The sequence below is a fragment of the Lissotriton helveticus genome, chromosome 2_1, assembly GCF_964261635.1.
Source record: "Lissotriton helveticus chromosome 2_1, aLisHel1.1, whole genome shotgun sequence".
In the NCBI taxonomy this organism is placed as follows: domain Eukaryota; kingdom Metazoa; phylum Chordata; class Amphibia; order Caudata; family Salamandridae; genus Lissotriton; species Lissotriton helveticus.
Window position 1 is genome coordinate 1,386,718,859 of NC_136059.1, and position 24,386 is coordinate 1,386,743,244.

Sequence of the window (24,386 nt, forward strand, 5' to 3'; positions counted from 1 at the left end):
CTCTGGGGACCTAGAGGCCACACTGGTGGTTCGGGTCCTTGTGAGAAGTTGGCCTGATAGGTGATGTTTCCAATTCTGGAACCACCTGTTATCAGACCAAACAATCCCTTATGGTGTCTGGTTGTAAGTCAACCTTATTAGACAAGCTATCCTAGGGGTAGCATGGACTAAGCAGCCTAAAGGCTTAACTTAAGAGGTCGTGTTAAGCGAGCTGTTTTACCACATACAATCCTGTAATATCAAATGAAAGGACACCACACAAGTATATATTATAAAAATATATGTATTTATTACTAAAAATAATCCCCAGTATTCTTTATGAATAAAGGGGCACAAGCGCTAAATCAAAAGCACAGTATAACATACAAAGTTGCACAAATATGGATGAGGGCGAGGGGCCACTCAGACCATATACTAAACAAGTGGTATAAGAGATACCAATCGAACAGTGGTTAGGCCTAGGGAATCGCTGGGAGCAGTCGGGACAAGCAATGCTGAAGTCGGGAAAAGCCCGCGGGATTCGGGTGCAGTGCAGAAAGTGCATGCATGCACCAATGTTAACCAATGGTGCGTAAAAGTTACAAAGTTAAAGTTTAAGGACACTTCCGCTGAACCTAGAGGAACAAAACTTAAGACACAGACCCTAGAGGTGTGTACCAGTGTGGGAACACCGGCGTTGCAATGTTACCTCACCCACAGGAAGCGGGTGCACAGGGTCGAAGTTGAGTCGGGTTTCGTCACGCAGGCTCTTGGTGCTTGGAGCTGAAAGGGCTGCAGGCAGGGTGAAAGAGAAGTGTCCGGTGGAGTCCAAGGGCGGACTCAAGTCGAAAAGTACCTGAAAGCAGAGGGGACAGAGTCTGGGTCACTCAGCAGTGACCAGGGTGGAACCAGGACGGAACCAGGCAATGTCGGGCGCAATCAGGTGGTTGTCGAGGAGCTTCTCTCCGCTGTCACGTGGGCTCTGGGGCATCTACGAAGTCCAGGAGCAGGTCACGATCTGTCCCACGCAGGCTCTCGCCGTCGGCGCTGTCGGCTTCAAGATTGGAGCAAACAACACTTGGCAAAAGCAATCCACGCGGAACCGGGAGATTGCTTCTCACTCGAACCAGGAGGGTCAGAGTGGGGGCTCCTTTTCAGGGGAGCTGGTGCAAATCTGGAGCAACCAGAATCGCAAGTCGAATTTCAAGTTTCGTCGGCACAGGGGCCACAAGCCGGCTGGCAAGTGACCGGGCCAACGCGTTGAGCCAAAAGAAGCAGAAGGGCCTCACGCAGCACTCGTCGAGTGTGGAGGGCTGAACTTCGGTGCAAGAGTGGCTCAGGGTTGGGGCTTCTCAAACCCCGGTGTACAGCTTCGAGGGTCACTCGTGGGCTGCACGTTCAGCATCTCGTGGTCTTTCCAAGATGGCGTGCCCCACGCTTCCGGTCGCCTCCACGGGTCTCAGCTCTGCAGGGACTGTGGATCGGGCTGTTAGAAGGCAGGCAAGCTTGATCTCGTCGATCTCTGTCGCTCGAGTTCCGGCGGGAACTGCAACAAAGCAGACGTCGAGGGCTGGATGGTGCCTGTTTGCACAGGGTGGTCACTCCTTGACCACAAGGGAGATTCTTCAGTCTTCTACGTTGAGTAGGATGTCGAAGGGTCCAGAGTTTCGTTTCTTATGTTTCATCAGGATAATCTGAAGTGCTTTGGCACTGCTCCCAATCTTATACTAATTTTGGGGGCTGGATTACCTGCTAGGTCCCCTCCTATGGGTGGGACCCAGGAAGTGGGTGGATACACCCCCTTCCTTTGATCCAGGCCGCCTTGGCACGAGGGCTGGAGTGCCCCAGAACTGGTTTGGCCGGATTATGCAAGGGGCAGCCTTGTGCTCCCCATGCAGTGTCTGGTTTCTTTCAAACCTCCCTGCTACAATCCACTATCTCCTGTCTGGGGGGGTGTAACACCTCCCTGCGACAGGAAACCCTTTGTCCAGGCCCCTTTCGCTGAGTTTCGGTCAGCTTCAGGGGGTCAGACTTGTGTCTGTGTCTGTGGCAGAGGCATCCATTTTGTGGATCCAAGGTCCTTTTAGAAATTAACCGCATTTAAGTAAAGTAACATGTCTTATCCCTCTAGAGGGGTGGAATGCTATCCCCGTCGCCAGTACTGGCGAGGGGATAGTATTCCAAATCGTATGACACCTTACACGACATGTTTTGATAAAGCCAACCCAAAGTTGCTCTATAACCGCGAGGATTATAATGCACTTAAGAGTATATGGTATGGCATTATCCTGAAACAGCTTAGGGATTTGTTCCCGACGGCTGCAGACAGGCTCAGCTCATGCTAGAGCTCCATCTCACATTAAACCACGCACTCTGCCTCCAGGATTGATAAGGTCTTCCATAGGAGTGGCTCACAGGTTTATGTGTCCAGATATAGGTTTAGATATAGGTATACTATATCTAAGCAAGGGGTGATTACACCACCTTACCCCAGCTGAGTGATCAGCCAGTTGTGTCAATTTAAGAACCAGCCAGGGGTGGCAAAAGATATGCTGCAGCCCCTGGTAGGCCTTGGTGGCACCTATGCCCTGAGCACCTATAGTGCATGGTACAGTTGCTGACAAGGAGTCCAGTTCCAATTGTGGTATGTACCTAGGGTACATGGAATCCATTTTACAGAGAGAGCAGATAGCCTGGGGCCCTGATTAGCAGGGAACCAGGCCAACTAAGTCAAAAACCAGCTAAACACAGGGCAAAAAATCTGGGGTAACCATAGTCAGGTAGCCACCTTCCTACAGTCCTGGTGAGGACATTGAGGGCAGCCTCAATGAGGAGGACATCCTTTTAGTAAGGCTGGCCAAAAGATAGGATCTAGATTCCAGACTCCTGGCTCTAGAAAAAGAGAAAGGAGATGGGTTTAGCACCCATCGATGGTGGCAGCAATCCAAATAATAAGGACATAGAGCAATCTTATCATCCTAAAATCCCCCATGGGATTGTCCCTAAATTTTAGGAGGGTGAGAACATCACTAAGTGGATCACAGCCTTTGAGAGGGCTTATAACATGAGAAAGGTAAAGAAACTTCTCTGGGGGCACTCCTGTGGGAACTGTTCTCTGGTAACTGCAGAGACAGACTCCTGGCCCTCTCTGGGCCAGATGCTGGGTCTTATGAACTCACAAAGAGATCTCTGAGGGATTTGGACTAACAACTGAGGAGTACAGAATTAGATTCAGGGGGGCTCACAAAACCCAAAACCAGTCCTGGGTTGATTTTGTAGACTACTCAGTAAAGACACTAGATGGTTGGTTAACTGGACACAATGTGCATGACTACTGGACTTTACAAATTGTTTATGAAGGAACACATTTTAAGTAATTGCACACATGAAAAGTTACATCAGCATTTGGTAAACCTTGGTCTAATTTCTCCCCAATAATTGGGAAAGAAGGCAGACCACTGGGTCAAGACTGGAGTGACCAAGACAACCACTGGGGGTGACCAAAAGTAGGGGGTCACAAAACCTCCCCAGGGGTAAGGTGGTGATAATCCCCAAGATAAAAAGTCTCAGTCTTCTAAAGGGCCCCAAAAACCTGCACAGGGGGGTGGGTCCCAAAACACTCCCTGTACTCCACAGCCCTATAGGGGGAAGAACTTTGATCCTGCAAAGGCCTAGTGTAACAACTGTAAGAAGTCGGGACACTTAACTGGAAAAGAGGCTTGCCCTAACAAGAAGGCCCCTAGTCCTACAGGTACTCCTGGTGTAGCCAGTCTCCAGATGGGATCAACAGTGTGCCCAGAGCAAATCAGGTTGCACATTGAAGCAGTTCTAGTTTCAAAGGGGGAAGTTGAGTTTGCCACTGTAGCTGTGTGGCCACCCAACTTAAAGAAATACTTAAAGTACCCTTGGATCTGAAAGAAAAACGTAGTGATAGATTCCTTACCTTAGAATTACCCCCAGGCGTCACACTGGATCTGGAAAGTTTTTGTCCACAGTACCCCTGCGCGTCCCTAGGCGTTGTCGTGCGGCTCCGCGGATGTCATTAGCGTCATGGCCAAGATGATGTTGCTGGAGTTATTTAGACGCACCCACGCGCACTGACGTCCGTTCTTTCTTTTTCCCCACCATCAAGCGCAGATCCAGGAAGAGCAAGTACCCCCAATCATTTTTTGACTGAGCTTTTTCAAGGCCTTTTAGGTCTCCATTCTTTCGAGTCGATAAACTCCTGGTGTTGCAGGGATGCCTGGCCTCAAGAACTGCGGGGACTGTCACTGCATGATGTTGGTGACGAACCCGCACCGCGTGTGTCTCTACCGCCTGGGGCGCGACTACGACTCCAAGTCGTGCCCCGATTGCCGGGCTATTGCGCCGAAGACTTTGCGGGAGCGGTCCTGAAAGTTGCTAGAAGTCCAGCAGTCTGCTTCGCGTAGCTCAAGGTCCCGAGGGAGGTCGAGGGACCGGTTGCGGAGCCGACACCATTGTTCGTCTGGATCGAAGTCTTCACAGTCGGGGTAGGTAAGTTGAAGCATTCCAAAAAGAAGTCAAAGAAGCATCGTTGCTCCTCGACTTCTCCTCGCCCAACATGGCTGAGGGTGCCGGTGGTGCCACCCCCACGGCTCCGGCCTACCTGCCCTTTTCCAGTCCGTCAGCGACACCTGCTCAGGTTCAAGAATTTCTTGCTGCCATGGCCCGACTATTTGGGCCGTCTGGCCCCGTGGGTGCGCCTAACTGTCCGGAAGAGGCCCAGACCGTACTCTCCTAAGCTATTGCAGCTCGGAGAGAGGCAGCTAAGTTTAACATCTGTTGTGGGCTTGATACCGTCAACTCGCTGGGCAGGGTGATATCCACGAGTGTGGCGCTTCGGCACCACGCCTGGCTGAAGACAACTGGTTTTCAGGGGATGTCCAGAACACTCTGATGGACATGCCCTTTGATGGCATTTGCCTCTTTGGTAATAAGGCAGATAGTGCGTTGGAGAGCTTTAAGGACTCCTGGGCTACGGACAAGTCCTTGGGCCTGTCGGGCACTCGGCCTCTTCCGGCTTCTGCTTTTTGCTCCTTTCGTGGCCACGGGAGGATTCCCCCAACACGTTTGTTCCAGAACCACAGGGTTGCGCAGCAACAACCTCCGCGCGGACATGGGAACCGTCAAGGCGGTTCTGGGGGCGAGCAGGTGGGTCAATCCACCTCCACCCCCGCAGCATCCACTGCAAAGCCTTCCTAGTCCGGAATTTCAGGCCCATCAAACGCCAGTGGGCTGCAGAATTCGCCATCGTCTCCCCAACTGGCGCAACATCACCTCGGACAAGTCGGTGCTGCTAATTGTCCGAAGGGGCTACTCCTGCCCCTTCGAGACTACTCCTCCTGCCATGCCACCTCAGTACCACCGCATGTCGGGGGACCATCTTGCGCTTCTTCAACAGGAAGTCACTGCCCTCTTGGCCAAGGGTGCCATTGAGTGTGTTCCTGGGACAGAAGAAGGTCGTGGTTGTTATCCCCACTACTTTCTGGTCCCCAAGAAGGACAAAGGCCTGCGTCCTGTCTTGGACCTCAGGAACGTCAACCGCTTCCTCCGGAAGGAGAAGTTCAAGATGTTGACGCTAGCTCAGATCTGGTCTGTGAGAAAGTGGCTCTATATGTACTGGGCCAAAGTAAGGTACAGTGTGTATAGAAACCACCAACCCCAGAGGTATAACCGAGGTTAAAGTCAGGGCTGACCTTACTCTCAAAAGTGGTAGCTTGGTCAAGCAGTAAGGCAGTATCAGAGGGCAGTGTAAAGTATTTGTTGTACTCACTCAGTCAGCAAAAGGTTTCACACACTCAAAGACTGAACTCCAGGCCAATTGTTTTTATATCAAAAGATATAGTTGTTTTATTTTTAGAACCAACTGGTATCGAAAATATACTTTTCTCAATTAGGAGGATTCTCAAGTAATTACTTTGCAGAAAGGAAATAACTTTGTAAACACAACAGGTACAGGGGTTGCAGTAGGCAACACAATTCTAAACACAATCTAACATTGAGCTCAATGGGGGTTTTCTATGTAAATGCAGCTGATTACTTTATCGATTACTTTTGTAACGCCAGGACTGGATCCTAGATTCAGTCCTGGGGTCTAAGCTGAAAGCAATTTAGTAAAAACGTTTTAGTTATTGCAATGATTTTCAAAGAAAAAAAGGTCTTTTCAAAGTTCACACTTGGAAACTTTTCAGTGAAAATCTAGCAATGTTATCCAATGGGAGAAAATTCAGGTTACAGGTACAGTACGTTCTCGTTACTTTTGTAATCCAGTTCTGTCTCCTGGGTCCAGCACGGGGATCTCTACTTAAGACAGGTAAGTAATTACATTTCCGTATTTGGTATGATTTTTAAGGGATATTTCAAGTTTTCAAAAGTAGACTCTTAGAAGAAATTTCATAGAAAAGCAGACAATGGATTCCTATGGAAGAAATTTAGATTACTAGTAAACACGGTTATGATTACTTTTGCTGTTCAGTACTTGGCTAAAAGGTACAGTAATGGCTTCTCTCCTGATCACAGGTGAGTACTTCGGAATTCGTTATTCGGCTGATTTTTTATGAATATTTTAAAGTTTCAAAACTTCACACTTGGAAGATTTTTCGAGTCAAACCAGTCAATGTTATCCTATGGCAGGAAAGTGAGTCATCGGTTTTCAGGTGAGTACTCAACTGGTGAAGTTAAGGTTCTTTGCTTTAACTCGGGGTCCCCCAGGGTCAGGTAGGTACAGTTGGTACACCCGCAGCGGCACAGGGGCGGCCGGGTGCAGAGGTAGTTAGGCCCAATGTTATCCAATGAGGGGCAGGGGGCCTTCGGTTGGTGGCTGCTGGCTAGTAGTCCACGTGGCTGTGGGAGCTGGGCTCCTGGTCACTTGCTCAGGGCAAATGGGGAAGTAGGATAGGGTACAGGTTGCACTGCCAGGGGCACTCGGGCGGCTGGGTGAAGGGTGCTTTTGAGCCGTCGGGCGTTCAATGTTATTCAGTGACGTTCTTGAAAAGGGAACAAAGGTTGGGAAATCTTACCCCCTGCTGGTCGCGGTCAGAGGGGTCCTTTGTCCTGAGGCTGCAGGCGACGCCGGGGTCATCGAGGAAGGGGCACAGGGCTCATGCGCCTGTGCCCACACCGCTGGCATAGGGCACCCAGCTGGAGGGGTGGCTGATGTATGCCAGGGCAGTGGGTTTGTGGGCACGGCACACAGGGATGTGTGCCATGTCGACTCTTTGTTTAGTTGTGCACCAGGACACTCAGCCTGCAAAGGCAGTGTGTGTGTGTGTGTGTCAGGGTAAAGGGCCCCAAAGGGTGGCACACTCTGGTCACAATGCCCTGGGTACCTAGGGTACCATTTACTAGGGACTGACATGTGGCCAGAGATTTCAATTGGGTTTAGACTTTAGTACAGTTTTTAGGGAAGGAACACAGGCCCTGGGCACCTGGTTGGCAGGAGCCCAGGGCACAATCAGTCAACGCACATCAGCAGTTCAGCAAAAAGTGGGGGCATACCAAGGCAAGAAAGATGGCACTTTCTCACATGGTCTTTCCTCGACCCTGGAGACTGGATGGTAGCGTTGGACTTGTAGGACACATATTTCCACATCCCCGTCCTGCCGGCCCACCGGCGGTTCACGGTAGGCCACAAGCACTTTCAGTTTACTGTGCTGTCCTGCGGCCTTACCAGTGCCCCTCGGGTGTTCACAAAAGTGATGGCGGTGGTCACAGCTCATCTGCGCAGATCAGGGGTTCCAGTCTTCCCCTATCTCGATGACTGGTTGTTGAAGGCGGGCTCGCCCTAGGCAGTCATCTCCCACCTCCAGACTACGGTAGACCTCCTGTATTTGCTGGGGTTTTCCAGGAACGTGCCTAAGTCGCACCTGATTCCTTCATCAGAGTGGTTCTGGGCTACTCACCGTTTTGGGTTTATCCTCCCGAACAGCGAGTCCAGGATATTCAGGCTATGATTCCGATCATTCAGCCTCTATCCCGGGATTCGGTCAGTATGACCCTCCGGCTACTGGGCCTGATGTCCTCCTGCATCCTGCTAGTGGATCATGTTGCCAGTAAAAAGCAGAGTGGAATTTAAAGCCCTCTGCACATGCCACCGCATCCTGGCTAAGAAATCTCCTATTCCACTCCAGAACCTAGTGACAAGGTATACACCTGCACGCGAGCTGCGCTCCACATATGAGGGCCTACTTAAGGTTCCTAGGGTCAAAAGAGCCCGTATGGGCGGACGTTCCTTCCGCTATCTGGCAGCGAAAAACTGGAATTCCCTCCCTCTCCATCTTCGTCTGGATCCATTCGAATCCAGCTTTCGCAAGAACCTTAAAACACACCTGTTCTCCAGATAACGGATCACTGTTCTCCACCTCGCTCAGAGTTCTTCAGTTGCAGCGCGGGGACACGCTTTAGCGTAACCAAGCGCTTTATAAGCTACCCTTAATAATAATAATAATGTCAGATGGCATATGCGGGCTCTGCAGTGGGACCTGAAGTTCCAATGGGCACAGCATCAGGGTAACCTGTCCGATCACATCCAGGTCTCGGAGGGCACTGTACGACAATTGCAGTGGTGGCTCACGAATCACGATTGGGTCAATGGCAGATCCCTCTCCCTTCACCAACCGGAATGCATAGTTGTGATGGACGCGTCCCTTCTGGGTTGGGGCGGCAACCTGGGAGAGGCGGAGATCAGAGGACTCTGGTCTCTGGTGGAGTCCCGGCTCCATATTAACCTTCTGGAGCTTCGGGCGATCTGACTTGTCTGAAGGCATTCCTTCCCTCTGTCAAGGGGAGAGTAGTGCAGGTGTTCAGACAACACCACCGCCATGTGGTACTGCATCAAACTAGGCGGGGTGGGGTCGTGGACTCTGCCAGGAGGCTCTGCGCCTCTGGACATGGCTGGAACATCAGGGCATTTTCCTGGTGGTTCAACACCTGGCAGGTTCTCTGAACGCCAGGACGGACAAACTCACCTGCCGGTGCATGATGGATCACGAATGGCGTCTGAACTCTGACATGGCGCAAGGTCTCTTTCAGCAGTGGGAAGAACCTTGGTTAGTTCTATTCGCCACGAAAAGAACGCTCAATGTCATCAGTCCTGTGCATTGTAATTTCCAAGGCGGCACTCGCTAGGCGACGCTTTTCATCGCGAGTGGAGTTGCGGCATACTATACGCTTTTCCGCATACACTACTTCTACCCAGAGTGCTGAAGAAGATCAAGTGCGACCGGGCCCAAGTCATTCTTCCGGCTCCGGACTGGGCTCGAAGTGTATGGTATCCCGAGCTTCTCAGCATGGCTATCGATCCCCCGACCCAACTGCCTCTTCGGGAGGATCTTCTGTTGCAGCAGCAGGGGACGGTCCTCCACCTGAACCTGTCCAGCCTCCACTTCCTTGCGTGGAGATTGAGCTCCGGCAGTTAACGTCTTTTGTCCTTAGTGGAGGGACGCCTGGCAGCCAGGCATTCCTCCACTAAGACGGCATATGCCTGCAGGTGGAATAAATTTGTGGCATGGCGCACAGCAAAGGCTGTGGATCCCCTTTCTGCCCCTCTTTTAGAGGTCCTCCTATTCCTCCTTTCTTTGGCCCAGCAGGGCTCTGCTCTGGACACTATCAAGGGCTATCTCTTGGCTATTTCTGCCTTTTTAAGGCTTTCGGATCAGCTTTCCCTTTTCAAGTCCCTTGTTGTAAATGGATTCTTCAAAGGCATTACTCATCTTTTTCCTCCTGTTCCTTTCATAATGCCTCAGTGAGACTTGAACCTGGTTCTGACATATCTGATGTGTGCTCCCTTTGAGCCACTTCACAACTGTCCTCTTCGTCTTCTTACTGTAAAGACACCTTTTCTGGTGGCTATCACCTCTGCCAGAAGAATGAGTGCGCTCCAGGCTCTTTCTTCTAAACCTTCTTTTCCCTCTGTCCATCCGGACAAAGTTGTTCTAAGGACTCGTCCATCATTTCTGCCAAAGGTTGTCACTGCCTTTCACATCTGGCAGCCCATCACTTTGCCCACCTTCTTTCCGCCTCCGCATCCCTCAAAAGAGGAAGAGGCTCCACCGTCTGGACCCAAAACGTGCGCTCTCATTCTACCTCAACTGTTCTCCAGGACTTCCTGGTGTGATCTTGGTTTGCAGACCCACCACTGGGGTTGGTATTGCTGGGGTATCTATTCTAAGGTAAGGAATCTATCACTAATGTGTCTCTTTCAGATGCACAAGTTACTTACTTGTGTAACTATATATCTGTAAGAAACATTAGTAGTGATAACTTTCTTACCGCCCCACCCATCCTTCCCTTTCTGTGAACTGTAGCTCATGACATTCCCCTGGCTGGACATCTGGGCCAAACCAAGACTTGGGAAAGTCTAGTTAGCCACTTTTACTGGCCCCAGATGCACCAAAAGGTGAAGGAGTTTGTCAGCTCCTGTCTTACCTGTCAGGCTAGTGGCAAGACAGGTGGCCTTTCAAAGGCCCCCCTAATACCACTGCCTGTGGTGGGGGTTCCCTTTGAAAGGGTAGCTGTGGGCAGAGGGGGTCCATTTGAACCTCCCACTGCCTCAGGGAACAAATTCATTCTAGTGGTAGTGGATCATGCCACTAGGAACCCTGAAACAATTCCACTTAGGACTACCGGCGCTCCTGCAGTAGCCAAGGCCCTCGTTTGTGTTTTCACCAGGGTAGGGTTTCCTAAGGAGTTGGTTTCAGACAGAGGGTCTACCTTTGTCTGCTTACCTAAAACACATGTGGAAAGATTGTGGAGTGCAGTAAAAGTTTACTACACCCTATCACCCACAAACCAATGGCCTTGTTGAGCGAGTCAACAGACATTGAAAGGTATGATTATGGGGCTCCCTGAGAAACTCAAAAGGAGATGGGATGTCCTCTTACAATGCCTGCTTTTCGCTTACAGAGAAGTGCCACAGAAGGGAGTAGGTTTTCCCCTTTTGAATTTGTTTAGCCATCCTCTGAGGGGACCACTCTGTCTTATAAAAGATAGTTGGGAAAAGCCTCTCCAAGAGCCCAAACAAGATATTGTGGACTTGTGCTTGGCCTAAGGTCCAGAATGGCTGAGTACATGGAAAAGGCCTCCAATAATCTTGAGGCCAGCCAGGAGCTTCAGAAGCACTGGTATGACCAAAAGCTTCACTGGTTGAATTTCAACCTGGGTAAATGGTGTGGGTTTTGGAGCCAGTGGCACCAAGGGCACTCCAGGACAGATGGAGTGGCCCTTACCCTATCCTAGAGAATAAGAGTGAAGTCACCACTTAGTTTACCTGGGCACAAGCAGGACACCCAAAAGGGTTATCCATGTGAACCGCCTAAAGCTCTACAATGACGGGCCTGACATCACCATGCTGATGGTGACTGATGAGGAACAGGAAGCAGAGAGTGAACCTCTCCCTGACCACCTCTCCTACAGCCCAAAAGATGGGTCAGTAGATGGAGTTGTCTTTTCAGACACCCTCTCTGCCCAACAGCAGGCTGACTGCAAGCAAGTCTAGCAACAGTATGCTAAGCTCTTTTCCCTTACCCCTGGTCTGACAAACTGATGTACCCATGATGTGGACACTGGTGACAGTGCCCGTCAAAAACAAAATCTATCGACAGTCAGACCAAGTCGAGGATAGCATCAAAGCTGAAGTCAGCAAGATGCTGGACTTGGGGGTTATTGAACACTCTGAGAGCCCCTAGGCCAGTCCAGTTGTGGTGTTCTAGTCACCAAATCTCATCCACAGGGTGGAAAGAGAATATTTTGGTTTTGTGTGGATTATAGAGGGCTCAACTCTGTCACCAAGACAGATGCTCACCTTATCCCAAAAGCAGATGAATTGATAGACAAATTGGGGGCAGCCACATTTCTAAGTACCTTTGACTTGACTGCAGGGTACTGGCAGATTGGTATAGCCTCAGGAGCAAAAGATAAAACAGCATTCTCCACACCTGATGGGCATTACCAGTTCACTGTTATGCCCTTTGGTTTCAGGAATGCCCCTGCCACCTTCGAGAGGTTTGTGAATCAAGTCCTTGCTGGTTGGAGTCCTTTAGTGTAACTTATCTTGATGATATTGTTGTCTTTAGTTCCACCTGGCAGGATCACCAGATCCACCTTGGGAAGATTTTAAAAGCCCTGCAAACTGCAGGTCTAGCTATCAAGGCATCCAAATGTCAGATACGGCAGGGCACTGTGGTGTACTTGGGCCACCTTGTTGGTGGAGCCCAGGTACAGCCCAAGATCCAGGCCATCCTGGGCAGGGCTGCACTAATAACCCAGACAGAAGTCACGCCATTCCTTGGCTTGACTGGGTACTACAGGAGGTTTGTGAAGGGATATGGGTCCATTGTGACTCCCCTCACAGAACTCCCCTCCAAGAAAATGCCCAAAAAAGTTAACTGGGCAGTTAGTTGCCAAAAGGCTTTTGATTACCTGAAAGAAGCAATGTGCTGTGCACCAATTCTGAAGGCTCCTGATATGGCCAAGCAGTTCATAGTGCAGACTGATGCCTCCGAACTAGGGATAGGAGCATTCCTATCCCAGACCAATGATGAAGGCCAAGACCAAACTGTTGCTTTTATAAGCAGAATGCATCTCCCCAGGGAGCAACATTGGAGTGCCATTGAGAGGGATGCCTTTGCTGTGGTTTGGTCCCTGAAGAAGTTGAGACCATACATGTTTGGTACTTAATTCCTAGTTCAAACTGATCATAGACCTCTCAGATGGCTAATGCAAATGAAAGCGCAAAATCCTAAACTGTTGAGGTGGTCCATCTCCAACAGGGAATGGACTTTGAAGTGGAACACAGACCTGGGACTGCCCATGCCAATGCAGATGGACTTCCCAGGTTCTTCCACTTGGACAATGAAGACTCTCTAGGGCAAGGTTAATCTCATCACCTTTCGTTTGGGGTGGGGGGGGTGAGAAAGTGCCTTCTTTCTTGCATTGTATGCCCCCACTTTTTGCTGAATTGCTGATGTACTTTGACTAAGTGCCCTGGTCTCCTGCTAATCAGGTACCCAGGACCTATGTTCCTTCCCTAACACTGCATTGATGCCTAAACCCAATTGGCATCTCTGGCCACGTCCGCCCCTGGTAATTGGTACCACAGGTACCCAGGGCACTGTGACCAGAGAAGGCCTCTAAGGGCTGCAGCACTTATTGTTCCACCCTTAGAGGCCCTGTACCCTGACACTCACACTGCCCTTGCAGGCTGCGTGTCTTGGTGCAGAACAAAGTGAAGAGTCGACATGGCACATATCCACCACTGCCCTGGCATACATCAGTCACCCCTCTAGCTGGGTGCCCTATGCCAGTGGTGAGGGTACAGGTACATGAGCCCTGTACCCCTACAGTGCCAAAGTCAATTCCTGGGCACTATAAGTGCAGTGCTGCCATTAAGAGTATATGGTGCTGGGAGCTTGTCATTACGAACTCCACAACTCCATAATGTACACCGAAGACTGGGAAGTTTGGTATCAAACTTAGCACATTAAACTCACACTGATGCCAGTGTGGCATTTATTGTAAAATGCACAAAAGAGGGCATCTTAGAGATGCCCCCCGAAACTCGACCAACTTCTAGTGACCTGACTGAGTGGCTGCCTAGGCTGCCACCACCAGACATGTTTCTTGAACCCGGGGTCGAGAGCTGCTTTTCTCGGGGGCCTGAAATAAAGCACATCCTGGGACAAGGTGTCAAGCCTCCTCCCCCAGGATGGGCAGGGTTCACGAAGGAGAAGCTTCAAAGGCATGCTGCCTTTGTAAGCCTCTCCAGGCCATTTGCTGCTTTCAGCGACTGGTCCCCTCTGGTTCTAACCTCCCCCTCTTTTGGGCGGGAGAACCAACAGGAAAAACAAGTGAGGAAGAGAGGTGTGCCCACCTCTGCCAACTCCACTCCACCCCGCAGGTGGGGGAGGCAAGGTGAAGCACAACCTCGACTCCCCGCCATCTTGTGGATGGGGGGACCCAGCCAACCAGAGATAGGCTCCTGTCCCCCTCCCACTGGAGAGTGGCAGAATAGGGGGTGTACCCACCCCAGGGAAGGGACCCAGAGGTCCCTGCCCTTTACCTACCTGTAACATCCCATAATTTAGTATTTAGGGGGCACCCTGAACCTTGCTTCCTCAGATCCAGAAACAACACGATAAGGAGGAGGACCGAAGATCCGTGCAGAGCTAACAAGAGGATGACGCCCACTGACTTGGCCCCAGCCCTACTGCCCTGTCTCCCCTCGAACCTGCTCCTGCGAAATCCTGGTGTGTTCTGCAGCCAGCAACCTCAAACACCCCGAGGACCTGCCTGCCTTCACTTCAAAGACTGAATCTCCCGTGAACACCGGACTTGTTCAAACTTCCGCTTCTGGCTCCGGCCGAACACGGCGAATCCAGCCCATTCTTCACCCGCCGAACCCGGCCCGAGCTTGAGTGGAAAAACACCACGAGGAGGTCTCCTCCGCGATCCTGACCCAAAATCCGTCGACCCCTGAGAAGGTCCTCCCTAACACCGACCAGGAGCTGGTAAGAAGATCCGACCCCAAAAGGCACCTCTGCACCCGACGCCCCACGGCCTTGTGTGCCCAAACCAACAGTTCCCAACGAACCCTTAACTTCCAAATTTACCATTCCAAGTGGTGTCGCACCCTGAAGACCTTCGTCTCCCTGCCTGCAATGCTTTTGCAAACCGGAGGTTCTCCATAGAAAACGGGGCGCCCGACGCCGAAACAGCACTCTGCACCCGGCTGCCCTAGTGCCGCTGAGGGTGCCACAACAGTGCATCACTGACTTTGGGACCCCTGAGTCTAACCCCAGAACCTTAACTTCCACAGTTGTTTACTTACCTGTGAACCATTAACCTGTTTTCTTCCCATAGGATACCGTTGACACTTTTTGTCCATAAAGTTTTTGTGTGGAGTTTTGAAATCTATAAATTTTCTTTAAAAATCGCGCAAATAACCAAAACGTGTTTACTAACCTGTTAGCAGCAAATGTCCCAGTGCTAGTCTAGGTATCCAGCACTGAGTTAGAAAAGTAACGTAAAAAGTATCTCGCCTGTAATTTACTGAAAAAGCCTATTCATTGCAATGTACTGCATTTGCTAAGTGTTGCATACTACTGCTCCCCTGTAAATCAAACAAAGTACAATTTCTATTGCTTTTTCAAACTGTTCTATATCCAGTAACTTATTACTGAAAAGTATTTAATGCTTACCTGTGCCAGGCTTGCTTGGTTGTAAAATAAACAGTATATTTTTATACAAAAACAATTGGCCTAGAGTTCAGTACTTGAGTATGTGAATTGATTTGCTGACTGAGTGTGTACATCAAATGCTTAACACTGTCCTCTGATACTGCCTTACTGCTCAATCACTCTACCACAATTAGAGAGTAAGGTTCTATCTAACTTTAACCTCTGCCTACCTCTGGGGTCACTTGGACTCTATACACACTATACTTCATTTTGGTGTAGTATATATGGGGCCGGTTTCTTACACTCCTCCCCCAGGATGGGCTGGGTCCACGAAGGGGAAGCTTCAAATGCCTGTCGCCTTTGCAAGCTGTCCCTTCCTTTTGCTGCCCCCAGCAACTGACTCCCACTGGTTCTGCCCTCTATTTTGGGCTGTAGAATAGTCAGAAAAAACAAGTTTGGAGAAGAGATGATCACACCTTTGCCAACCCCACCCATCAGGTGGGGGAGGCGAGGTAAGCACACATCTCAGTCTACTCCATCTTGAAGATGAGGTGACCCAGCCGATTAGGAAGTGGCTCATGCCCCCCCTCCCTCTGCGATCTGGTGATCTCCGACCTCCCTCAAGCTTCAAGCCTAAGCCTGCAGCCTCAACCTGAAGGGTCCCTGCGACCCGAGCTGGTGAGAAGACCCTGATGCCAAAAGACACCCTTGCACCCGATGCCCCATGGCCTTGGGTGACCCAACGGACGGTGTCCAGGAATCCCCCCAAAACCCAACTTATCTCTCCAGCCGGTGGTCGCCTTCAGGAAGCCTCACGGCAGAGCCAGAAGCATCTTTGCTGAATCGTAGATCTCTATTGAAATTCATAGTTGGCCCCTGCAGTGCTGCTCCCATCCCCAGGAGCTCCCCCAGCCAAGTGGCCTTCTTGTAAGCAGCCCCTAACTGAAGGCTCCCTTAGCCCCATTGGCTAACTTTGGGCCCCTACACTCTGCACCTAGCTGCCCCTAGTGCCACTGGTGGTTTCATTTGAGTGCCTACCGGCGCATTGATTCTAACCCCCAAAAACTATTCTTGCAGTTTATTTACTTACCAATAACATGCTTTTCTCCATATGAACCAATGTTGTGATGTGGTGTTCCTACAAATGTTGTCAAGTTGAACTTTTGTATGAAAGAAAAGTAACTATATTGCAAACCTGAAAAAGTCTTACTTACCTTGTATTGTATGATCCACGGTGTGATATCTAGGCATACCACCCCGAGTAGTCCATATATTCCAAAAGTAACGCAAAAATAATTTCCATGTAATTTAAACTCTTTTTAAAGCATATACAAACCTGTAACGATTGCAAACCCATTCCCAAGACAATTTCCTTGCAAAGTTTTACAGTAGAAAGTACATGTGACCTACCTGTTGTAGGAAGCTGGCTCTGTATATACTATACCAAAGTAATGTATAGTGTGAACAGAGTCCAGGGAGTCCACAGTGGTATAGCAGAGGCTAAATTAGGTAAGTACTAGCAGCTCTCTTTGTGGGGGTGTGGGCGAGCAGTTAGATTTATATTTTATTTCTAGAACCAAGCAGGACTTGGTAGAGGTAGGTAAAAAATACCTTCAATCATAGAACATTATAGAAGTGTAATTGGGAATGAATTTGCAATTGTTACAGGTTTGTATTGGTTCAAAAAGCAGTCTAAATTACCCAGTAATTATTTTGGATTACTTTCTCGTTCAGCTTCACATCGACTACTCGGGTGATATGCCGAGATATCACACCCAGGCTTTGTCACTTACAGGTAAGTACACCAATTATCAGTTTGAATCATAGTTACTTTCTTTCCATACAAAACAGCAGTTTACAGCGTAGTACATTTTTGGAACAAAGACTTGTAACATTGGTTCCTATGACAGAATAATGGTTATCAGTTTCACAGGAAAGTAAATGTCTTAAGAGTGGGAGTTTTTAGAGGTAGGACCAAGGTCCAAGTGGGCAATTAGGTTGCACCACCAGTTGTACTGGGGCGGGTGGGTGCAGAGTGCAGGGACCCTTTGTTAGCCAATGGGGCCAAGGGGGCCTTCGGTCAGGGACTGCTTGCGCGCATGCCCCTTGGCTGTGGGAGCAAAGCTCCTGGGGTAGAGATCAGCACTGCAGGGGACAACATTCAGCATAGGAGCTGCACCGCCAGCAGCACAGGGGCAGCCTGGTGCAGAGTGCAAAGCAGACGTCGGGGGGGGGGGGCCTGTGGATATCCATGGAGAACTCTGGTTCGGCAAGGATACTGCAGGCTCGGTCAGGGAGGCTTCCTGAAGGCAACCACTGGTCGTAGAAGTAAGTTGGGTTCTTGGGGGATGCCTGGACAGTCGGTTGGGCCACCCAAGGCTGTGGGGTGCCGGGTGCTGGGTTGTCTTTTAGCATCGGGTTATTCTTACCAACTCCGGTCAGGGTTGGGGGAGAACCCTTCAGGTTGAGGCTGCAGGCGTCTGTTTGAAACTTGTAGGTCGGTGATCACCAGATCCCATATCAGGATCGCTAGGGAGACCTCCTCGTCGTTTGAGCCACTCGAACTCCGGCCATGGGAGGCTGGTGCAGAGTGGTGCAAAATCGCGGAGCCGCCTGGATTTGGATTCTGTGGGTGAGTCTTTGTTGGGCAAACCCGGTGCTCACAGGAGATTGAGTCGGTGAGTGCAGGGCAGGTCCTCTGGGCTCTGAGGTGCTTGTGGTTGCTGAACACGCTGAGGTCTATGCTGTAGACAGGTTGGAGTTGGGACAGGCTGGTAGGGCTGGGGCCAAAGCAGCAGGTGTCCTCTTCTTCCTGGATCGGCACGGCACTTCTGTCCTACTTTTTTCTCCCTTGAATCTGAGGAGGCAAGGTTCAGGGTTGCCAATACATTCAAAATTTAGGGGCCTTTAATGGGTGTGGAGGTCTGGACCAATTTGTTCCTTCCTTGGGATAGGTACACCCCCTATTATGGGTCACTTCCTTGGGGTTGGGTACATCTACTATTATGCCACCATCCAGTGGGAGGAGGCATGAGCCTTTCCCTAATTGGCTGGGTCCCCTCATCTTCAAGTTGGAGGGGGACTGAGATGTGCTAAACCTAGTCTCCCCCACCTGAGGGATGGGGTTGGCAAAGGTGGGCACACCTCTCCTCATAGCTTGGTTTTCCCGCCGATTCTCCCTCCCAGAGTGGGGGCAGAACCAGTAGGAGCCAGTTGCTGGGGGGCAGGTACAGCTTACAAATGTGGCAGGCCTTTGAAGCTTCCCCTTTGTGGACCCAGCCCATTGTGGGGGAGGAGGCATGGCACCTCTGCCCAGGATTGGCTTTGTTTCTGGACCCAGAGAGCGGCAGCACTCTACCCAGGGGTCCAGAAACTTGTCTGGTAGTGGCAAATGGCGGGCAGCCTTTCAGGAACCACACTAGGGCTTGTTGTTTTTCAGGGGGCATCTCTAAGGTGGCACAATAGGTGCTCAAGAAGATCAATCACAACCGGACTCAAACTATTCTTGTGGCTCCAGATTGGGCACAAAGAGTCTAGTATTCTGACGTACTGAAAGTGGCCATCGAGCCTCCAATCGGACTGCCCCTTCGGGAGGATACTCCGTCGCAGTAGCGGGGGACTGTTAACCCGAACGTGTCCTGTCACCACCTCCTTGCGTGGAGATTAAGCGGTGGCAGTTGACAGATTTCGACCTTCCAAGGTATGTGTTGTCCCTCCACTAAAACGGTATATGCCGGAAGATTAAACAAATTTGTGACATGGTGCCCAGCAAAAGCTGTTGATCCCTTTTCTGCCCCTCTTTCAGAAGTTCTGTTGTACATACTTTGAGCACCCTTAAGGGTGATCTTTTTGCTATCTCTGCCTTTCTGAGACTTCCAGCTCAGCCTTGTTTCAAATCTCCCATTGTCAATCGGTTTCATGAGGGCCTTACTTACTTGTTTCCTCCGTCTCCTTTCATAATGCCCCAATTAGATTTAAATTTGTTTTTGACTTTTCTTATATGTGCTTGCTTAAAGCCTCTTCATAATGGCCCCCTCAGGTTTCTTCCAACTGCTTTCCACATTGCCATTAACTCTGCTCGCCGAGTTAGGGAGCTCCAGTGTCTGTCTTCCAAGCCTCCCTATCTGTCTGTCCATCCAAATCAAGTGGTTCTTCGAACAAAAGCTTTGTTCCTCTCTAAAGTGATCACATCCTTTCATGAGGGATAATCCATTATATTGCCCACCTTTTACCCACCCCCTCATCCCTCCAATGAAGAGGAGACTCCATGGCCTTGTCCCTAATCGGGCGTTGTCTTTTTATATTGATCGTACCAAAGACTTCTGGGTGGACGACCAACTCTTCATTGGCCATGTGGGTGCCAAGAAAGGTCGGCAATACAGAAAAGGACCATCTCTCAATGGGTTGTCTTCTGCATTAAACTGTGCTACGCATTGGCAAAGAAGGAACCTCCTGTGGGGTTACGTGCTCACTGTACTAGAGCAACAGCGACAACGACTGTTTTCGCACGCGGAGTCCCAGCCCTAGATATCGGTCAGGCGGCAACGTGGGCATCCCTGAGCATGTTTACCAGAACCTACTGCCTGGACAGCCAAGTCTGGCGGGACGGATACTTTGCCTGTTCGGTCCTCCAGGACTTCCTCGCGTAATCTTGGTTCCCAGACCCTCCTCTGGGGTTGGTATTGCTGGGGTATCTATACTAAGGTAAGGAATTTACAACTAGAAGTCTCTATCAGATGAACAAGTTACTTGCCTTCATTAAAGATGTATCCTGTAGAGACATACTCTCATTGTAGTTTCCTTACTTCCCTGCTCTGTGAACTGGTTTTTAGGGATAAGGACTCCCCTAAAGGGCCTTAGTTTTGACGCACCACTTGTCAATGTCTTTCATGGCTGTGAGAAATGGGGTCACCAATTCCACGGGGTAGCTTGGCGCGAGCGGGAAGGCACCCGAAAGCTAGGTGTAAAGTAGGATTGCAGCACACACTCGCACTGAGACATGGAAAGCACACAATCAATGACACCACACCAGCTAGTCTTTTTAAAATCAATAGGCTTTTATCTAGATTGAACTCAGGGCTGGCAAATCATTCATTGGAATCAATTCAGCATTAACTCATCAGCAACATTTCATTGTAGGCATGGGCAAAACCATTTCATGAGGACTCAGGCAACATTCCATTATAAAAGCATAGGTACGTAATTCATTCAATGAGAACTCAATTAACATTTCATTACGCAGGCTTCAATATCAAGGTGGGACCTCCGCAGGATCAATAAAGCAGTGTTTCATGACCATTAGGCCTAGGACCCTCTGCTGGCATGGCACATCAACAATACCCACTCAGCTCCTGCTTAAAGGCAGGCTATAAAGAACAGTCCCCTAGCCAGGGGTTAACTCTATTACAAGTCAGTCAGCAAAGGCTTAATTAAGCTCCTTGCCCAGTTCAGGGGGATTTGTAGGCCTTTTCCCTCTCACCTTAGTGCTTGTTGGCCCACTGGGGGGGTTAAACAGGGCCAACAGGGCCCAGTTCCAGCTCTCCTGAGAGTAGGGGTGGTCACGGGGCTTCCTCCTGGCTCCTGGGAGGCCCCGCTTCCACTCGTGTCTGCTGCCCTCCTCCCCCGGCGGTGTAGGCTGCAGTGAGCCTCTTTCGGGCTGGTGCAAGTGAGAGGGGAGGGCTCCTGCCCTCCGGTAGGCCCCTCGCTGTCTTGGGACAGGTCCCGGGCCTCTCGTTGGTTTCCCGGCCCCGGGACTAGTCTGGACACGGCCGGGAAGGGTGCGGCCTTCTTAGCCAATGGCGGGGCAGTGCTGGGGTGTGCTGGGCCCCAGAGCCAATCCGAGGCTCGCTTGCTAGGGGCTCGGCCACGCGCCCAATCCAGGCGCAGCGTTGGCGGGGCCCGTGACGCGACTGACGCCCCCGTCACGTGATGGTGGAGTCGGGCCTCGCGGGGCCCAGCGCGGCCTAACGCTGCACTTGGCTCGGGGGGCCGCCGCGACGATGCAGGCAGCAGCGGGGGCCTCTTCAGGCAAGCGCCGGGTGACGGCGAGTCCCAGAATGCTTCCGGACGGCCCGAGGTAGCGCCAGCAATCCCCGGGCCGCACCGGTGATGACCGCAGCGCTCTCCGGGGGCAATAGCGCTACAGCTTGCACTTAAAGGAGACCTGGGCTGCGGCGTTGAGTCTGGCCTGCAGCTCGACTGTTCCCACAGCGCCTAAGCGTCCTAAGAGGGAGGGGGCACAGTGACAGTCCTGATAGCGCTCTTAGGAGCACCGCGCACTCGACAGAGGCACAGTCTTAGCAGTACAGCGCTCAGGAATCACAGCGCTTCTCAGGGGCACAGCAGGAGAGCGCTTTGGGGGAATGGCCGTTCAGGCAGTTTAGCAAAACTGAGGCAGGACAGCACAGGGGGGCACAGGTCGAGCAGGGAGCGCGTGCATGATGCAGCGCCGGTACCTGGTTGATCCCCCAGCAGTCCTCCTTGTAGATAGGTGGTTCTTGGTGCTTGATGACTTCTGCGCCCTTCTTAGGCAGTTCCTTGGGGGATAGGTAGTAAGGGGGGGGTTTGAGGTGGTGGGTCAGAATCAGGATGGTTCCCTTAGATCACTGCAGGTGGTTCCCTGGGTTCCCCCACGCTGGGCCAGATCAGTGGGTTTGGTAGAGTCCCTCACTCAGCTTAGAAGGCGGTGCCGTGGCCCAGTCACTTCCAGTGGTGTAGGTTTCTCCCCTAGGCCCTACCGCCTAAACTCCTGCAGAGGTTCCCCCAGGTCCAGTGAGGCCCCAACTGACAAGCAGGTTTCCCTCCTTTCCCTAAATACTTCTAGGTCAGGTGACCACTCTCTAAGGCGGCAACGTGAAACCCCTCCCCTATTCCTGAAGGTTCCAGGAGCTTCCACAGTCTAAGTTATGGGCAGAAAAGGCAGAATGGCATTGCTACAGTATTCTGATATCCCAGCCAGCTCCTGGCTACTAGTATGTTACTAAAAAGACCACTCCGCAGGGGCCTGTGGCAGCCATGTTGGTAGGAGAGAGCACCTGCACCTTAGCACTGATTGGCAGTGGTAAGGCGCCCAGAGACCTAGGTCCAACAAAAAAAACAAGGCAAGGGCGAAAGAAACTGGGTAAGACCACCCTAGGGCTGACCGGTCTAACAATGGCTCTGCTCTACTGGTTTGGAGAGTCGTGTTAAGAACTGACGTCAGTGCACCCGGGCGGCAGCTATGTAGGTCCTGCGACGTAATTTCCGGTGTGCACGACAACGAACGCGGAGCCAACCTACATAACCTACCGAAGAGTAGGGGTAATAATCATGAAAAATCGCAGGATCCGGACTGACGCCTGGGGGAAATTTAAAATGTAAGGAATCTACAACTAGAATATGCCTCTGCCAGATACATAGTTTCTGAAGGTAAGTAACGGATTCATCAGTAAAACTGCATGTTAATGGAAAAGGTTTTGGACACTTCCATGAGAAATTTACTGTCTGCAAATGACTGTGTGCTACCACATCATGCTTTGGCAATATATTAAAAGTGCATTTTTACACATGAACTGAGAAACACTCCCACCCCTGCCCAGATGGCAGTGCTGAGTGAACAAAGAGGCAAGTCCTGTGTACCCTATATGTGGGTAAATTCTTATTATACATGGAGCAAACGTTTAGACTAGACTATTTCATCGAACAAAAGTTTTTTTTTTTTATACAGCAGAAATATTGAACTCCTATAATTGAAGGTGCTCTCAAATGTGATTATGAAGAAAAAGGCGCTTCTGTAAAATAAAATATTTGCCTAGGATCACACAATTTAAGAACAGTTTACGGGTCAAGTAAGTTACATTTAGGTTGAGTAGATTATTCAAGTTACTATCTAGCCCTGCAGGCATAGTAATATTTTTATGATTTTTCTAGGTCTGAATGCTTAAATGATCAGAACTACAAAGGAAAAACAAATTGAGCTTAATAGTTGTGATCTGTTTTGTCATGGGCTAAAAGCTAACAAGTCTTTGTGTTTATCCACAGCATTACAAAATAATTCATCATTACATGGTCACGTTGGAGAATCTTTTGTTTACTGCTGAACTGGATCCTCACATCTTGGGAGTTTTCCAGCAATTCTGTGCTCTGCAAGCTTGATATTTATTTTCTGAGGGATGACCGATAACTTTGAACTCTAAAGGAATTGCCTGATTAACAGGAAGACACTTTTACAATTTGTGATTGCCTCTTGTACCCTATTTTATACCAAAAGAAGCAAGTACATTGCGTGGAAAAACGTTTTAGCATCATATGGCTAATAACTTAAGCATCCTCTGTAAACTGGTAGTAGCAGATTGCTGACATCTGTCTGCAGACACTATCTCCTTTTAATGGTTGTCTTATGACTACATCTAAGTTTTTCTTCTGATCCCTTGTTCTGCTTTGTGTTTTTTTTACGTTGTGCAGATAGGATTTTTTTTTATTCCTTAAGCAACAAACTAAAACCTCACCTCATCTAAAATAAAGTGAAAGAAGAAAGATATCAGATGGAAAAAGAACTGAACAGAACTGCTACTTTTCGCTGAACAGATCCAAAACTTTGTCGTTGGCCACCAAATATAGTTCAGCATGGACACTTGAAAAGCGAAGTGCAGAGGTTACAAAAGTATAACTGATGTTTTGATTTGTGTTATTTTTTAATCTTCCGACTGTTTATGTTCGCAATTTGGCTACAATGGTTGAAATACAAAAAAATGTTTTTTAAAACCATTGTGTGCGGTCTTACTTTTTGGTTAATAAATTATTAGTGCCATTATTCCTATTGTAAAACCCTTACTTAACTCCCCTTGATTATTTCCCAGCCTCTGGTTCAAACACTGAATGTACTATTCTCTCTGTGGTGGTCTGTGATTCCTGTTAAACAAATTCATGGTCAGTTTAGTCAGTGTGTAACTTTCTGATGGATACTTATAACTGCAGATACCTCACCTGGGGAATATCCTCTGGGGTTAGACTGGTTCTGTAAAACTTCAAAGCAGTAATCCTGTGTGCAGATAGGTGGCATTATGTGGCTCCATGCCAATGTCATACTGCTCTGGAATTGACCAGCGTGTGCATATAAGCGCCACCCATGCGCACTGACATCAGTTTCTTCTGTGCCATCCGATGCGGATCTGGAGCTACTCCTTAGACTTTTCATGACTTTTCTTAGCAGAAAATGTCATATTTTGTCCTGTG

The 24,386-nt window shown here is 49.9% G+C and overlaps 1 protein-coding gene across 1 annotated transcript in view; it reads left to right on the plus strand.

Annotated features, from left to right (window-relative positions):
• Positions 1-23,915, plus strand: part of NCBP1 (nuclear cap binding protein subunit 1) — an 832,716-nt gene extending 808,801 nt beyond the window's left edge. The window contains exon 23 of the mRNA XM_078676323.1: positions 23,193-23,915. Within this exon, the coding sequence (XP_078532449.1) occupies positions 23,193-23,306 (114 nt within the window). The 3' untranslated portion in view covers positions 23,307-23,915. The remainder of the gene's footprint in view (positions 1-23,192) is intronic.
• Positions 23,916-24,386: the final 471 nt, after the last annotated feature.